This window comes from Salvelinus alpinus, chromosome 11, assembly GCF_045679555.1.
Source record: "Salvelinus alpinus chromosome 11, SLU_Salpinus.1, whole genome shotgun sequence".
NCBI lineage: Eukaryota > Metazoa > Chordata > Actinopteri > Salmoniformes > Salmonidae > Salvelinus > Salvelinus alpinus.
The window spans coordinates 44,830,321-44,847,144 of NC_092096.1; the positions used below are offsets into that span (position 1 = coordinate 44,830,321).

Here is a 16,824-nt window from a genome sequence, read left to right on the forward strand (position 1 = left end):
GTTCTGTTAGTCACATGTCTGTGGAACTTGTTCAGTTTATGTCTCAGTTGTTGAATCTTGTTATGTTCATACAAATATTTACACATGTTAAGTTTGCTGAAAATAAACATTTTCCTAATATCAAGCACATTGCTTCACTTTAAAACAAGAGTATAGCCTACCTGGCTGGCATGAAAAGGAACCATGGGAAAAGGGTCCTCCGTTCGCTATTTAAGTGCATAGATGACGTGTATTGTTTTCCGCTGCCCGTTTCGAGACAGATTCATGTTAATGGTCCATTCTAAATCAAAATATATTTCATGCATATATTATTTAGTATATGTAAAGACAAGATTAAATTAAGAATAGTTTTATTGGTGACTATATTAGCTGTGAATGATATATTATCACTTGTGAATGATGCCCAGCTTAAGGCAAACAGCACATGCTTTTTCTTGCGACTTTTTCAAATCATAGTCGCACACCTAATGTAGCCTAGCCCATAGGCCTATATGTTTTGATAAGGTTTGTATCACTACTAAAGTAACCAAATAACTTATTTAAATGAAGCACATTAATCCGCTTTACAACGAGTGTAGACCCTAACTGGCCTACATATGCAGCGCGTGAGTTTCAAGTTTGGGGAAGATAATTTTCACCATAAAAATGCACCTTTATAAAAAAAGCATTACATGCATAATCGCATTTGTGGTCACTTTTGAGAATGGGGTTTTTCTGCTAATGGAACATTTGTGCTTATAGCCTACTGCCGTGTGCGCATTGCTGTGCTTATGTAAATAAATAGCCTAATAGTTTATCAACATTTTAAGCTAAATGTTCTCATATGTTGCGTCAGGCTCATTGCTTTAAACAGGTTTTTTGACGCTAGTGGTTGTATTCATTTGGGATCCATCTCATCCCACAACTGTCCCGGACTATGTTTGTAATATTTATTTCTAGCATAGAATAGGTCAACTTTTGTACTATGGGGGATAGTAGATTGACATAGGCTAGGGCTTTTGCTGTTCGTTAGGCCTACTCATCTTGTTGGCTGCCAAAGTAATTGTGGACAGTTGCATCCCCGATGTGTCTGTCTTCACTTGTAGCCTGTGAGAAAGACCTGATCACATGACTGAGATGTGATCAGACATGTGAGTGAGAGGTGCTTCGACACGCAGCCGGGAGAAGGCAATTTTAATATTCAACCCAAGGGCACAACGGCCACTGGCTGCAAAAGGCATGGATTTTATTAAAGGGCATTACGGCCACACAAAGGGGATGCAGACGGGATTTTCGAGGCATTATCAAGTGCTTGTCAAATTGTGAATGAGAGACTGATGCGCAAAAAACAAAACAGCTACCTTTCATGACATTTTTTTCAAATCATCATTAGAGTCGCATCATGCAGCCTTAGAATGTATTAAAAATCTGTAATGATATGCGCTGAGAGTCGGGAAGCAAGTTCAGGGAGTGAGTTTTTTAATAAAATAAACTGAACATAATACAAAACAAAAACACTAACAGCACACAGACATGAAACTGAAACAGAAACAATGACACCTGGGGAGGAACCAAAGGGAGTGACATATATAGGGAAGGCAATCAGGGAAGGGATGGAGTCCAGGTGAGTCTGACGACGCGCAGGTGCGAGTAACGATGGTGACAGGTGTGCGCCATGATGAGCAGCCTGGTGACCTTGAGTCCAGCGAGGGAGCACATGTGACAAAATCAAAACATATAGCCCAAAATGTTTATCAAAACTAAAGTTACATAAATAACTGTAAATGAAGCATATAGGAGTACCTATATCTTTGTGAACCGCTCAACACAGAATAGCTGCATGTTTGCACTCCCTCAAATCGTTTGGAGAAAATATCCTTTCTATTTTATTCAGCTATGTTCAATTGTGTTCTTCATACTATAAAATAATATAAAATAATGCCACAGGATTCTAAGCAAATCTTATCTGCTAAATGAACTAGTGTAACCCACAGCCATATGGCATAGCCAGATCATGGCCTAACATAAGGACACCTCAGAGTATGCTATTCTGTTTTTCTGAAATGGACTACATTTTCTTCCTATCATGTTTCTTTAGACCTGTCTAAAATAAATTATGGATTTAGGCTATATTACATGGATTTATTAGACTTTTTAAAATGTAGATGTTACAGAGGTCTGCATCAGTGGCTTGTAGGCTATGAGAGGAAGCCAGGAGATGCTAAATGTATTTATGTTAATTAACAGTCAATTACCGTGAAACCCGGAAGTTATTTGCTTGACAATCACTGGCTTACAACAATTCATGACCGCCAGACCCACATATGGCTGTGCATTATATTTGATTAGCCTGAGCTGGCGACCTTGCCCGTAATCAGACTCTGATACCCTGCCAGAGGTGAAAACCCCCATAAAAGACTGCAAGAGACAACAATGATTCACACACAGAGAGAAGAGTAAATGGACATTAACAGACATAAAGACTCACAACCCAACAAAGAAAACCCGAGACCGCTTTTAACAACCCAAAACGACCAAATTAAAAGGAGAGGCAGGATAACAAAGCATTATCTCCCTAGTGGAACCTGGAGCCATGCCAACAATCGTCCTCTTTGCTCTCTATTCGAGATAGACAACTTTCCTAGAGCTAAAGTTGCCCAAAGATAAGTTGTCCATTACAGCCTCTCTTCAGCGGTAGGCTTCGCAAATGGACAAAGAAAGCCAAGTCTACCCTTATCTGCGTTTCATTCGTCTTACAGAATAGCTGCTTCTGATACTGCGATAGGACATCTGAAGCGTAATGGCACATATAAAAAAATAAATCCCACAAGGAGGAATGAATTTGACTCTGCAAGTTTCTTTGTAAAGCTCAAGTACCACATCAGCCAGTTTCTACTGTTGTGGATTGTATCAATATTCTGTGATGGAATAACCATTTGCAAATGAGCTACAGTAGGAGACTGAGACATGGAAGCGAATGCAAAAAGACCACTGACTGCAGAAGAGCATTAGAAATAGCCCAAATGTCAATGCCCTTCCCTGCTTGCAAAACTGCATATAAAATCATACCTGGAGTATCAAGTACTGCACTGGCACTTAATTCATATGATTATACAAATGGTTCAGTATTGCCTAGTTATGGGTCGACAAAATGTCCAAAGTCTTTGAGTGGATACAGAACCATCCCAGATTCAAATTAACACAAGGATGAACACCATGTGGCTTCTCCTCAATGGCCCACGGGAGCAGGTGAGCTAACATTAGCAAACTGTCATAGCAGTTAGGATACTAACCAGGCTTATTTCTGAAACAGCTCAGTGCATTAAACTCCAAATGTCACTGATAACACAGTTGTCTCGAAAAAGGCATCCCTTTGCCTTCAGAGCTATCCAAAAGCTCTCCTTCCCAAGACAGTTTGATAGGCTCTTCCTTTATCGCCTCGTCTCAGAAAACGTTTCCTTTTTTTAGAGGAAATGCTTTGCCCTTGCCCAAAAAGCTTGGGCAAAGCACACCCTAGGGGTTGTTGAGTGTTGGGGGTTAAATCCACGGCATATTGAACGATCCATCACATGAAGGTGAATGATCTGCTTAGAGTGTGATGTTACACTTTTGATGGGTGCCGTTATTGGTTGGAATGGCTGGTTTGTCACATTGGGTTTCATGGCCTTGTGATTTTAACAGTGACAGTATAGAGATGGGACACTTTTGAAAATAGATGTATCTTAGTGTAACATTTATCTTACATTATCTTTCTGATATGGCCATGTACTCTTCTAATATCCACCCAGCACAGCCAGATGAGGACTGGCCACCACTCAGAGCCTGGTTCCTCTCTAGGTTTCTTCCTAGGTTCCTGCCTTTCTAGGGAGTTTTCCCCTAGTCACCGTGCTTCTACATCTGCATTGCCTGCTGTTTGGGGTTTTAGGCTTGGTTTTTGTATAGCACTTTGTGACATCTGCTGATGTAAAAAGGGCTTTATAAATACATTTGATTGATATGTCAAGGCATGTATTTTAACCATTGATGCATGTGTCTTGTGTCAAAAAAACATGTTTATATGACCTATCTGCTCCTTTTGGTGTCAGGAGTGAATTACAACTAGTTTAGAGCTTAAGATGTAATAATGTATACGTATTGTACTCAGAGGTGACTTTCTACACTGAACAAAAATATAAACGCAACATGCAATCATTTCAAAGATTTTACTGAGTTACAGTTCATGTAAGGAAATCTGATGCCGGATGTGGAGGTCCTGGGCTGGCGTGGTTACACGTGGTCTGTGGTTTGAGGCCGGTTGGACGTACTGCCAATTTCTCTAAAATGACGTTGGATGCGGCTTATGGTAGAGAAATGAACATTCAGTTCTCTGGCAACAGCTCTGGTGAACATTCCTGCAGTCAGCATGCCAATTGCACACTCCCTCAAAACATGGACATCTGTGGCATTGTGTTGTGTGACAAAACTGAACATTTTAGTGGCCTTTTACTGTCCCCAGCACAAGGTGCACCTGTGTAATGAGCATGCTGTTTATTCAGCTTCTTGATATGCCACACCTATCAGGTGGATGGATTGTCTTGGCAAAGGAGAAATGCTCACTAACAGGGATGTAAACAAATTTGTGCAAAATATTTTAGAGAAATAACCTTTTTGTGCATATGGAACATTTCTGTGATCTTTTATTTCAGCTCATGAAACATGGGACTTTACATGTTGCTTTTTATATATTTTTTCAGCTTACAGCCAAGTTGCTAGTTAGTTAGTTAGCTAGCTAGCTAATGTTATCTAGTTTATATTAACCAGTAATCCCAAATATTCCTAAACGTTTTACAACGTTAGCTGTGATCTTGAGGCTTGATGGGGGTAGGATAGTTTGTTCTTACCCCCCTATCAAGCCTAGGTAGCACTACTGTCTACTGGCCAAATTAGCACATTTTCTTAACAGCTTCTCACTTCTTTGTTTCTCCGTTTGTCAGTTTGTCCACACCGTTTACACACTCATTCGTGGCACCCAAATTGAAAAATAACAGTTGGAACTCCGCAGCAGAAAATACGTGATTCTTGTTGCTAGGCTACCAGTTAGGGATTTTAGCTTGTGGTTGTGCATTCCTTTATCCAGAGGTAATACACCATTTATAGTGTCTGATATAATGATATGGATTTTATATTTGTCAAATTATTGAGCATTTTTTATTTTACAAGTTCTCATTTACAATTGCGACCTGGCCAAGATAAAGCAAAGCAGTTTGACACATACAACAACACAGAGTTACACATGGAGTAAAACAAACATACAGTCAATAATACAGTAGAAAAATAAGTCTATATACAGTGTGAGCAAATGAGGTGAGATAAGGGAGGTAAAGGCAAAAAAAGGCCATGGTGGCGAAGTAAATACAATATAGCAAGTAAAAGACTGGAATGGTAGATTTGCAGTGGAAGAATGTGCAAAGTAGAGATATAAATAATGGGGTGCAAAGGAGCAAAATAAATAAATACAGTAGGGGGAGAGGTAGTTGTTTGGGCTAAATTATAGATGGGCTATGTACAGGTGCAGTAATCTGTGAGCTGCTCTGACAGCTGGTGCTTAAAGCTAGTGAGGGAGATAAGTGTTTCCAGTTTCAGAGATTTTTGTAGTTCGTTCCAGTCATTGGCAGCAGATAACTGGAAGGAGAGGCGGCCAAAGGAAGAATTGGTTTTGGGGGTGACCAGAGAGATATACCTGCTGGAGCGCGTGGTGGGTAGTATATGGGGCTTTGGTGACGAAACAGATGGCACTGTGATAGACTGCATCCAATTTATTGAGTAGGGTATGGAGGCTATTTTGTAAATGACATCGCCGAAGTCGAGGATCGGTAGGATGGTCAGTTTTACAAGGGTACGTTTGGCAGCATGAGTGAAGGATGCTTTGTTGCAAAATAGGAAGCCAATTCTAGATTTAACTTTGGATTGGAGATGTTTGATGTGAGTCTGGAAGGAGAGTTTACAGTCTAACCAGACACCTAGGTATTTGTAGTTGTCCACATATTCTAAGTCAGAACCGTCCACTCCAGAGTAGTGATGTTGGACGGGCGGGCAGGTGCAGGCAGCGATCGGTTGAAGAGCATGCATTTAGTTTTACTTGTATTTAAGAGCAATTGGAGGACACGGAAGGAGAGTTGTATGGCATTGAAGCTCGTCTGGAGGGTTGTTAACACAGTGTCCAAAGAAGGGCCAGAAGTATACAGAACAGTGTAGTCTGCGTAGAGGTGGATCAGAGACTCACCAGCAGCAAGAGCGACATCATTGATGTATACAGAGAAGAGAGTCGGTCCAAGATTTGAACCCTGTGGCACCCCCATAGAGACTGCCAGAGGCCCGGACAACAGGCCCTCCGATTTGACACACTGAACTCTATCAGAGAAGTAGTTGGTGAACCAGGCGAGGCAATCATTTGAGAAACCAAGGCTATCGAGTCTGCCGATGAGGATGTGGTGATTGACAGAGTCGAAGGCCTTGGCCAGGTCAATGAATACGGCTGCACAGTATTGTTTCTTATCGATGGCGGTTAAGATATCGTTTAGGACCTTGAGACGGCTGAGGTGCACCCATGACCAGCTCTGAAACCAGATTGCATAGCGAAGAAGGTATGTTGGGATTCGAAATGGTCGGTAATCTGTTTGTTGACTTGGCTTTCGAAGACCTTAGAAAGGCAGGGTAGGATAGATATAGGTCTGTAGCAGTTTGGGTCAAGAGTGTCCCCCCCTTTGAAGAGGGGGATGACCGCAGCTGCTTTCCAATCTTTGGGAATCTCAGACGACACGAAAGAGAGGTCAAACAGGCTAGTAATAGGGGTTGCAACAATCAAACTCAAATAAATATTCAGAAATGGTCCTTATTTAGCATATCAAAATGCATATCAAGATCCGGATATGGACCTCAGCCAAGAGCATATACATTGGGGAGAACAAGTATTTGATACAATGCCGATTTTGCAGGTTTTCCAACTTACAAAGCATGTAGAGGTCTGTAATTTTTATCATAATTTTTATCATACACTTCAACTGTGAGAGACGGAATCTAAAACAAAAATCCAGAAAATCACATTGTATGATTTTTAAGTAATTCATTTGCATTTTATTGCATGACATAAGTATTTGATCACTGACTGTTTATGTTGGCCTACTTCCAGTATTTGTCAACATGTAGAGAAAATATGATGTCAACATGGCCTATCTAATGAGTCAATATTCGGCCATACTGTAACGGCTTTCGTCGGTGGAAGGAGAGGAGGACCAATGCGCAGCCTGGTACGTATCCATATTTATTTGAATACTTTTCAATATTGAACAAAACAATAAACAGACGAAAACCAACAAAGCTACAGTCCCGAACTAGTGAACACAGACAAAACAGGAACACACGAACAGGAACAATCACCCACAAAACACACTACAAAACAGGCTACCTAAATATGGTTCCCAATCAGAGACAACGCAAAACACCTGTCTCTGATTGAGAACCATATCAGGCCAAACACAGAAATAGACAAACCAGACATACAACATAGAATGCCCACTCAGATCACACCGTGACCAAACAAAACATAGAAACATACAAAGCAAACTATGGTCAGGGTGTGACACATACCATGTATGATATCCGGAGGGAATCCAAAAATGATATCTGCACAAAAGAAAAATATGGATTTCATATGTCCAATTATTGAGCATGTGCTGAAAAATCTGAAATGCATCTGAAATCGTCCTTATTTTCAGCATATCAAGAAGCATTTTAAGATCCCGATATGAACCTCAGCCAAGAGATGCATATCTGGACTCAATATAGTTTCCTATCTTGAATGTGCTGAGAAAACACAGATATGCAATGTATAGGATGTCGAATGAGTCTATTCCGGATATGGACTCATTCGATATCCTGAGATTCATGTACGTGACATTCTATACATTGCGTATGAAATGTCCATCCTCACAAATTCTGAATCCAGGTGTGTCTTTAAGACATATATAATATTGGGATTACTCCGAATATCACACATGGACAATGTCATTCAAGGGTTTTTCTTTATTTTTACTATTTTCTACATTGTAGAATAATAGTGAAGACATCAAAACTATGAAATAACACATATGGAATCATGTAGTAACCAAAAAAGTGTTAAACAAATCAAAATATGTTTTAGGTTTTAGATTCTTCAAAGTAGCCAAAGTAGCCACTTCAAAGTAGCAGCATTTATGACGGCTTTGCACACTCTTGGCCATCTCTCAACAAGCTTCACTTGGAATGCCTTTCCAACAGTCTTGAAGTTTCACATATGCTGAGCACTTATTGGCTGCTTTTCCTCTCTGCGGTCCAACTCATCCCAAACCATCTCAATTGGTTTGAGGAGGGCTGCTTGTGGAGTACAGGTCTGTTGAGGTGGGCTGATTGTGGAGGCCATGTCATCTGATGAAGCATTCCATCCCTCTCCTTCTTGGTCATATTGCCCTTACACAGCCTGGAGGTGTGTTGGGTCATTTTCCTATTAATACAAATGATAGTCCCACTAAGCCCAAACCAGATGGGATGGCGTATCGTTGCAGAATGTTGTGGTAGCCATGCTAGTTAAGTATGCCTTAAATTCGAAATAAATCACAGACAGTGTCACCAGCAAAGCACCCCCACACCATCACACCACCTCCTCCATCGTTCGTTCACCTATACAGCATCTCACAAAGACACAAAAAAATCTCAAATTTGGAATACAGGCTGGAAACTCTAATGAACTTATCCTCTGCAGCAGTTTCATCATAGCGTTTGATGGTTTCTGCTACTGCACTTGAAGAAACTTTCAAAGTTCTTGACAGTTTCCGGATTGACTGACCTTCATGTCTTAAAGTAATGGTGGACTGTTATTTATCTTTGCTTATTTGAGCTGTTCTTGCGATGATATGGACTTGGTCTTTTACCAAATAGGGCTATCTTCTGTATACCACCCCTACCTTGTCACAACCCAACTGATTGGCTCAAACGCATTAAGAAGGAAAGAAATTCCACAAATTAACTTTTAATAAGGCACACCTGTTAATTGAAATGCATTCCAGGTGACTACCTCATGAAGCTGGTTGAGAGAATGCCAAGAGTGTGCAAAGGGTGGCTACTTTGAAGAAACTCATATAAAATATATTTAGATTTTTTTAACACTTTTTAGGTTACTACATGATTCCATATGTGTTATTTCATAGTTTTGATGTCTTCACTATTATTCTATAATGTAGAAAATAGTACAAATAAAGAATACCCTTGATTAAGCAGGTGTGCTTGAACTTTTGACTGTTACTGTATATTTTTATTTCTTTTAAGGTATATTTTATGTCATTTTATCCTTTACTGGATAGAAGAGAGACGGTGGGAAATAGTTTTTTTTGCTGAAATAGCAGTGGGCCGGACTCGAACCCATGCTGCAGTGGTAGGCTATATGTGATCCAGAGTCAGTGCTTCACATATAGCGACCGTAGGCCACACGTAAAGTTTTTGAATGTTTGTATTTTTTGTAATGCATTGGAAAGTAATTTTTCTCTTTGCTTTGTTTGTAGTTCTCTCTCCTTCACTCTCTCTTTTCTCTTCACCTCTATCCTCATCATCCTCCTCCTTCCCTTCAGCAGCCAGTGATGGTTAGTATTCCCTTGGCCTTGTTTAAAACCTGTAGGGTCAGTCTGTGAGGTTGCAGGTGCCAAGGTCAGGGTGTTGATATTTCAGCAGCAGGCACCACCAGGTCCACAGCCCAGCAGGTTCTGGTTTCCTATCTCTGCTGAAGGTGGTTGAAACCAGGTTGTGCTTCAGACACCTCCAATGGATTCAAGGGTATTGGGAAGGAAAGTGTGTGTGTGTGTGTGTGTGTGTGTGTGTGTGTGTGTGTGTGTGTGTGTGTGTGTGTGTGTGTGTGTGTGTGTGTGTGTGTGTGTGTGTGTGTGTGTGTGTGTGTGTGTGTGTGTGAAATAAGGCAATGTCTGCTCACCGTTTGTTGCTGTTAGACTGACAGTAAGAGGTTCGGTATCTGGCAGAACTTAGCAAGAGACAATACAGTATTAGCCTATTTCATACAATATCATTCATCATTGCACCATGTCTCGTCACAGAATCTCAAAATTCCCTAAATTTTATGTGTTTTTTTTGTTGAGGTTGTGTTCTTACATATATTATTCTTTTTGGAATACCAGTACCAAAACAGAAGCTGTCTATTACATCATCTATCCTGACTGTTAACATCCCATGACGTCAGCAGGGCTTCCAAGAAGGCAGGCTCCACACTGCTCCTGTAACGATGTGAGCTATCAGCACGGTTGTCGTCATGGCAATTTCCATGAAGGCAAACATGACTGGTCTTGAGGGTGTCCTGACTGTACGTATATGGGCTTGGAATGTGATGGTCATGGATCGTATACATTATGTGTGTATTTCGAGGAACAGAAGATCCTAATTTAATGATCTATAAAAAGTTACTTGCATGTCTGGTCAAAGATGAGAGATTGCTGTTACTATAATGCTGCACGCAAACAATATTGTGTACACTAGTTGGTATTATTATTTTGCCAGTGGTTCAGATTGGCTCAGGTTTGTGTGAAGGGAACCACTGACTATCTCAGTCTGTATTGTCAGAGATAGACCAGAGAACTCAATTGTCCTCATGTCACTTGAAGCATCCCAGAAAGCAGTGCATCCACAAAAATGGCCTGTCCTTAAAATACTCCAGCAGAACTTCAGTGAATCACAACTGCAAGGGAATTTGCTGTAAACGTTTAATAGGCCCTTTATGTTTATCAGAAACACAGCTGGAATTGGAAACCAGGCGGTGGGTGAGAGGTGACCGAGCTGCACATATTCTCAACCCAAATTCTCCCTTGGAGAAAATGGTGCACTCTGAGAGGAAAAATAGAGGACACCTTCCTTCCCACTTTCTCTCTCTCCATGTACCTTTTCGGACCTCGCTGATTGAAATGCCTGCTATTGAATGCGCTTGATTAGGGCTGCACACCTTCAGGTATTGGCTGGCTCATTCGACGTGGACTCTTGAGAGGGTGAAGCAGCAGGCACATAGGAAGGGTGTTGTTTTTATTTTTCACTGAGACTTTTGCTGAGAGGTTTAAGTTGATGTTGGTGTTCTAGTCCAGATCTGGACTCCAATGTAGTTTGTTTACTTTCAATTTTCTTGTAAAAAAAAAGACAATGAGCTGACATGGTAAGTTGATATATAGCCTTATTTCTTTCTAACACTGCATTTGGTCAGTGGTCAGTGGTGATTAAATGTTTATTAGACATGCTAGAGTTGTCCTTCATTATGACATAATGTGATATTTTCATTTTGCATTAATGTTGTTTTTACTGGGTACATTTTTTGGGAGCTTTGACCGACGGTGTGAATTTAATCCACAGCTTTAGGAATTGACAGATAGGATGACTCTAATTTGTTCAAAAACACTTTTCTACGTGGAAACAGTCCCTGTGCTCCTCATCTCTGTCCTAAAATAATGTACTTCAGAGTCACGCGCCGGCGAGAGCAGAGAGGTCGGAATCCTCAGAGGTGACAATGGCACTTGCGGAAAAAGAGCTCTCCACTCGGAGCGACATTCCCAAAATAGGCCTTCCTGTTCTGTGTGCACGGAATGACCTGTGGAACTCTACCCTCATTTCACAGTAGATTTCAGCCACCTCATTTCATACCTGAATGCTCAAGCCTCCCCAATGTTAGTCAGACACATGGTGAATCCTAGGCCTCACAGCACCCAGACTACCCATTTGACAGCCTTGAAATAATATCACTGAAAAGGGTCGTTTTTTTCAATTGATAGCGGGGCATGTGAGATAATTGATTAAGGAGTTGATGGGGTTTGAGTTAATGACTGTCTCTTTTGACTGGGGAAAACATTGGCATTGATCGATGTGCGTAATTGAGGTAAAGGCTAATTAGTGGGCGACGTTGATGTGCTCGTCCTGGTCAGTTGGTGGTGATGTCATCAGAACCTGAGTGCCGGCGCTATTTTGAGCGACTAAAATATGATGGGCGCAGCCCATCAGTCATTATCAAGCCAGATGAGATAACTTTGGCTCCCTGGCTGTTATTACCTTTAAATTGGGTTCCAGCGACATGCAGGAAGCCCCTTCCCTGGCTCCCCCTGTTAACCAGCTTCTCCCAACCTCTCCTCATATCACTCTCTGATCCTCACTCAATATTCCTCCTCTCTCTTTCCGTCTCATTTTCTCACTCTCACCTTGGCTTCTGTACCTACACTACCAGTAAAAAGTTAGGATACACCTACTCATTCAAGGGTTTTTCTTTATTTGGACTATTTTCTACATTATAGAATAATAGTGAAGACATCAAAACTAAGGAAATAACACATATGGAATCATGTAGTAACCAAAAAAGTGTTAAACAAATCAAAATATATTTTATATTAGAGATTCTTCAAAGTAGCCACCCTTTGCCTTGATGACAGCTTTGCACACTGTTGAAATTCTCTCAACCAGCTTCATGAGGTAGTCACCTGGAATGATTTCAATTAACAGGTGTGCCTTGTTAAAGTTCATTTGTGGAATTTCTTTCCTTCTTAATGCATTTGAGCCAATCAGTTGTGTTGTGACAAGGTAGGGGTGGTATACAGATGATAGCCCTATTTGGTAAAAGACCAAGTCCATATTATGGCAAGAACAGCTCAAAATAGCAAAGAGAAGTCAGTCAATCCGGAAGATTTCATGAACTATGAATGTTTCTTCAAGTGCAGTCGCAAAAACCATCAAGACCAATGATGAAACTGTCTCTCATGAGGACCGCCACAGGAAGGAAGACACAGAGTTACCTCTGCTATAGAGGATAAGTTCATTAGAGTTACCAGCCCAAATAAATTCTTCACAGAGTTCAAGTAACAGACACATTTCAACATCAACTGTTCAGAGGAGACTGCGTGAATCAGGCCTTCATAGTCAAATTACTGCAAAGACACCACTACTAAAGGACAACAATAAGAAGAAGAGATTTGCTTGGCCAAGACACACGAGCAATGGACATTAGACCGGTGGAAATCAGAGGTTTTTGGTTCCAACTGCCGTGTCTTTGTGAGACGCAGAGTAGGTGAATGGATGATCTCCACATGTGTGGATCCCGCCGTGAAGCATGGAGGAGGTGGTGCGATGGTGTGGGGGTGCTTTGCTTGTGACACTGTCAGTAATTTATTTAGAATTTAAAGCATACTTAACCAGCATGGCTACCATAGCATTCTGCAACGATACGCCATCCCATCTGGTTTGCGCTTAGTGGGACTATAATTTGTTTTTCATTTCATTCATTCATTTATGTTTTTCAACAGGACAATGACCCAACACACCTCCAGGCTGTGTAAGGGCTATTTGACCAAGAAGGAGAGTGATGGAGTGCTGCATCAGATGACCTGGCCTCCACAATCACCTGACCACAACCCAGTCGAGATGGTTTGGGATGAGTTGGATCGCAGAATGAAGTAAAAACAGCCAACAAGTGCTTAGCATATGTGGGAACTCCTTCAAAATTGTTGGAAAAGCATTCCAGGTGAAGCTGGTTGAGAGAATGCCAAGAGTGTGCAAAGCTGTCATCAAGGAAAAGGGTGGCTACTTTGAAGAATGTAAAATATATTTGGATTTGTTTAACACTTTTTTGGTTACTACATGATTCCATATGTGTTATTTTATAGTTTTGATGTCTTCACTATTATTCTACAATTTAGAAAATAGTCAACATAAAGAAAAACCCTTGAATGAGTAGGTGTGTCCAAACTTTTGATTGGTACTGTATATCTTCACCCTCCCCTCCCTCTCTCACCCTCCCTTTATCTCTCTCGCCCTCCCTCACGCTCTCTCTCTTCCTCGCACTCTCTCTCTTCCTCGCGCTCTCTCTTTCACTCGTGTCTCTCTCTCTGCCCCCCACCCACCCATCCGGTCTCTTTCTCTCTGCCCTATGTACCTCAATCCATCCCTACATATCCCCCTTATCTCTCTCTCGTGAGCTCTTTGTTTCTCCCCTCTCTCTGACTCTCCTGGGAAACAGATTCCATTCAATTAACACCGTCCATCTCTGGTTATAGTGCATTGCGGCGTGATATGACAGGCCCGTAATCTGCTGTTCTGTCATTGCTGATTCATTGAGGTAGACACTTTCCCACTACTACTTTCCCCACCTCCCCTTCTCTCTCCTCCTCCTCTCTCCTCCCTAGGGCCAAACAAGCCCCTCCCCCCTTGGCGAGGGCAAAACATCCACAGATGGTGCTGAGTAGAGTGATCATCCAGCGTAGTACTGGAGCAAGAGAGGCAGAGAGAGGTGGAGAGCTACTACACAAACAAAGTAAGAGGTGGAGAGCTACTGTACAGACACAGCTGGAGAGAGGGGTGGAGAGAGAATATCCTCAGTTGTAAAAGAGAAGCTTCAGTGAGAAGGACAAAGAGGAAAGAGACACTGCAGAGAAAAAGAGAGAGGACAATAAATACAGAGCAGCCCTGTGGGGACCAAGAGGTAAACTGACCCTGACAGAGCGCTCGCTGCGCTGCCAGCCCCCGGAGGCGCCAGAGAAGCCCTGAGAGATTTGTCACATTAAGAAGAGCCCCCCAGTGCTTTCCACACACACATGAGCCTACCGCGGCCGCCACTCTCTCACACACACACACACGAGGGGCAAGCCGGGGAACGTAGCCGGACAGAGGAGTGGAGTGGACTGGATGACAAGAGGAGAGGAAAGTCACTGTTTCACTCAAAAGCCTAGAGGGAGGACCAAGAGAGGACCAAGAGGATTACACGCTGAAAAGGAGTCCCCATTCCCCTCGTGCCGCTCACCCTTGACCCCTGAAGCAAACATGAGCAGCTGCAGGAAGAGGTGCAAGAGGGAAATGTTTAAATTCGCCCAGTACCTGTATAGACTCATCACGGGCACGCTCCATGCAGGTAAAGTTTCTAAGGGGCTTTGTGCCATCACTTCTCTTCTACTGGGTGTTGTGTGAACACTAACTTTCCACTGCTTTCTTAGTCCTGCTGAGGAGGGATGTAGCCGAACGGTTGTGGTAATCTTGGATGTGACGTTGGTTGCTGTATTCTTGGAAGCTGCTTCTAAATGTGCTCATTTATGGTCACTTGCTTCAAGGTGCAAAGCAGAGCCAAGCTTCCACAGACGCATAAAACTGCCACTTTCAGAGCTATCAGGCATTTTATTTCTTGCCATTCCTTGTGGTGTCTAGCTGATGTATACAAGTATGACTCTGGGTCAAGTTACAGTGAAAAATACCAGAGTTGACGTTTGCTTATTACATGTTCCAGATCATTGGGTGTTTGTGTGTATCAGAGAGAAAGAGAGCAGAAAAGAGAGCAATAGAGCTGAAGACAGAAAGAGGGCGAGGAGGAGGTTGGAAGGGACTGAAAGAGTCTTTATCTCGTCGCCTTGGACAGGTGCCTGAAAATATGCCACTCATCGCTAGTAGTGTACAACCCTTCCAGCATGCCTGAGCTGCACCGCACAAATGGGACGTTAGTCATTGAGGACCCTTTACACAGCTTCGTCAAAGAAGCCCAATTATGTTGCATTTGATTGTTTTGTTACAGATAAATCTGTGCATCGTTACGGCTGTGACAACACAGCCTTCTGTCATACCTGGCTGTAATTGATTTATTGAACACTTAGAGCGTTTGACTTTATATGCAGTAGCCTATATGTTATGCTACTTTAATGAATGTGTCATGCTGTTTGTTCCAGTGTATGAGCCACAGAGTTTGTTCATGGGTGAAGCGTATTCTTGGTCATTAAAAGTGACTGAAGTTTAATTCTCATGAATATATTAATCAAGTTGCAAAGTGACCTTGGTCAATGTGTTTGCTGGCTCCTCAGCGAACCTCGACAGGTAAATTATACAGCCATACTGCATCAGGAAAATAATTCCCAGAGTAACTTCCTTGTTCGCATGAGTTAGGTGTGATTTGTAAAACTGTGACTATATTAACAGATTGATTGTAACTTCAGTACTACCGTAACTCTCACGTCTGAGCTTTGGTGATTGGACTGATGGTGAACCAATGAGATTTAAAGAGATGACATTGGATTATATTGGATTACAGCGGATTAAGATGTGACGAGTTACATTCAGAATAAAGGTTACCGATAGTAGCATGTGGATATAACATGATCTATAGATACTGTAAGCATACAGTATTCATAGAATGTGCTTGGATACATTATTCATGAAATGGTGTGTTTGTTTATACCTCTCATTCATTCAGTTGATTTTCATGTATTATGAAGACACTGGCTTTTGTAATGACCGGAGTACATTGTCAACTCTCTATGGTCTCTCTGGGCTAGGATACATAATATCCCTGTCTTTTTAGTACATTCATTTGGCTGCCTCACAGAGGTTCCTTGTCTCGCCAGTCGCGACGTGTACGATAGAAGTTTGACTACGATACCAGGTTTAGTATCACGATACCGTCACGAAACTCGATTCAAAAACGATACCACAACAAAAAGAAAGGTGTATTAGCCAAGGTCACAGAATGGCACTTGATCCAGACAGGTACTCAGCTACTGCTCTGTTCAATTGTTGAATGAATCAATTATTCAATCATAAAATCAATTTGACAATTTGACCAATCTAACTACAAAACAACATCATGGTTATAATTTATTTGAATGGTAAATCTCTATTGATAAACTGGGTCTATTCATAATAGAGGTGAATGCATATTATTCAATAGGAGTGTGTGCATGCATTGAGTTATTGAGCTTGTTTTACCTGATTTAATGGGGCTACTGATGTCAAACAATCCCTTCCATTCAAGACTTATTTTATTGGCAACTGCTA

The 16,824-nt window shown here is 41.6% G+C and overlaps 1 protein-coding gene across 3 annotated transcripts in view; it reads left to right on the top strand.

Moving 5' to 3' along the window:
- The window catches only part of LOC139534241 (Kv channel-interacting protein 4-like), a 251,439-nt gene that overhangs the window by 63,179 nt on the left and 171,436 nt on the right, over window positions 1-16,824 (top strand). Inside the window, exon 1 of one of the 3 annotated variants that reach the window (XM_071333200.1) lies at window positions 14,285-14,920. The exons of the other annotated variants lie outside the window; for them this stretch is intronic. Within the exon in view, the coding sequence (XP_071189301.1) occupies window positions 14,698-14,920 (223 nt within the window). The 5' untranslated portion in view covers window positions 14,285-14,697. Of the gene's footprint in view, window positions 1-14,284; window positions 14,921-16,824 lie in introns of those variants that run through there. 3 annotated transcript variants of the gene reach the window in all.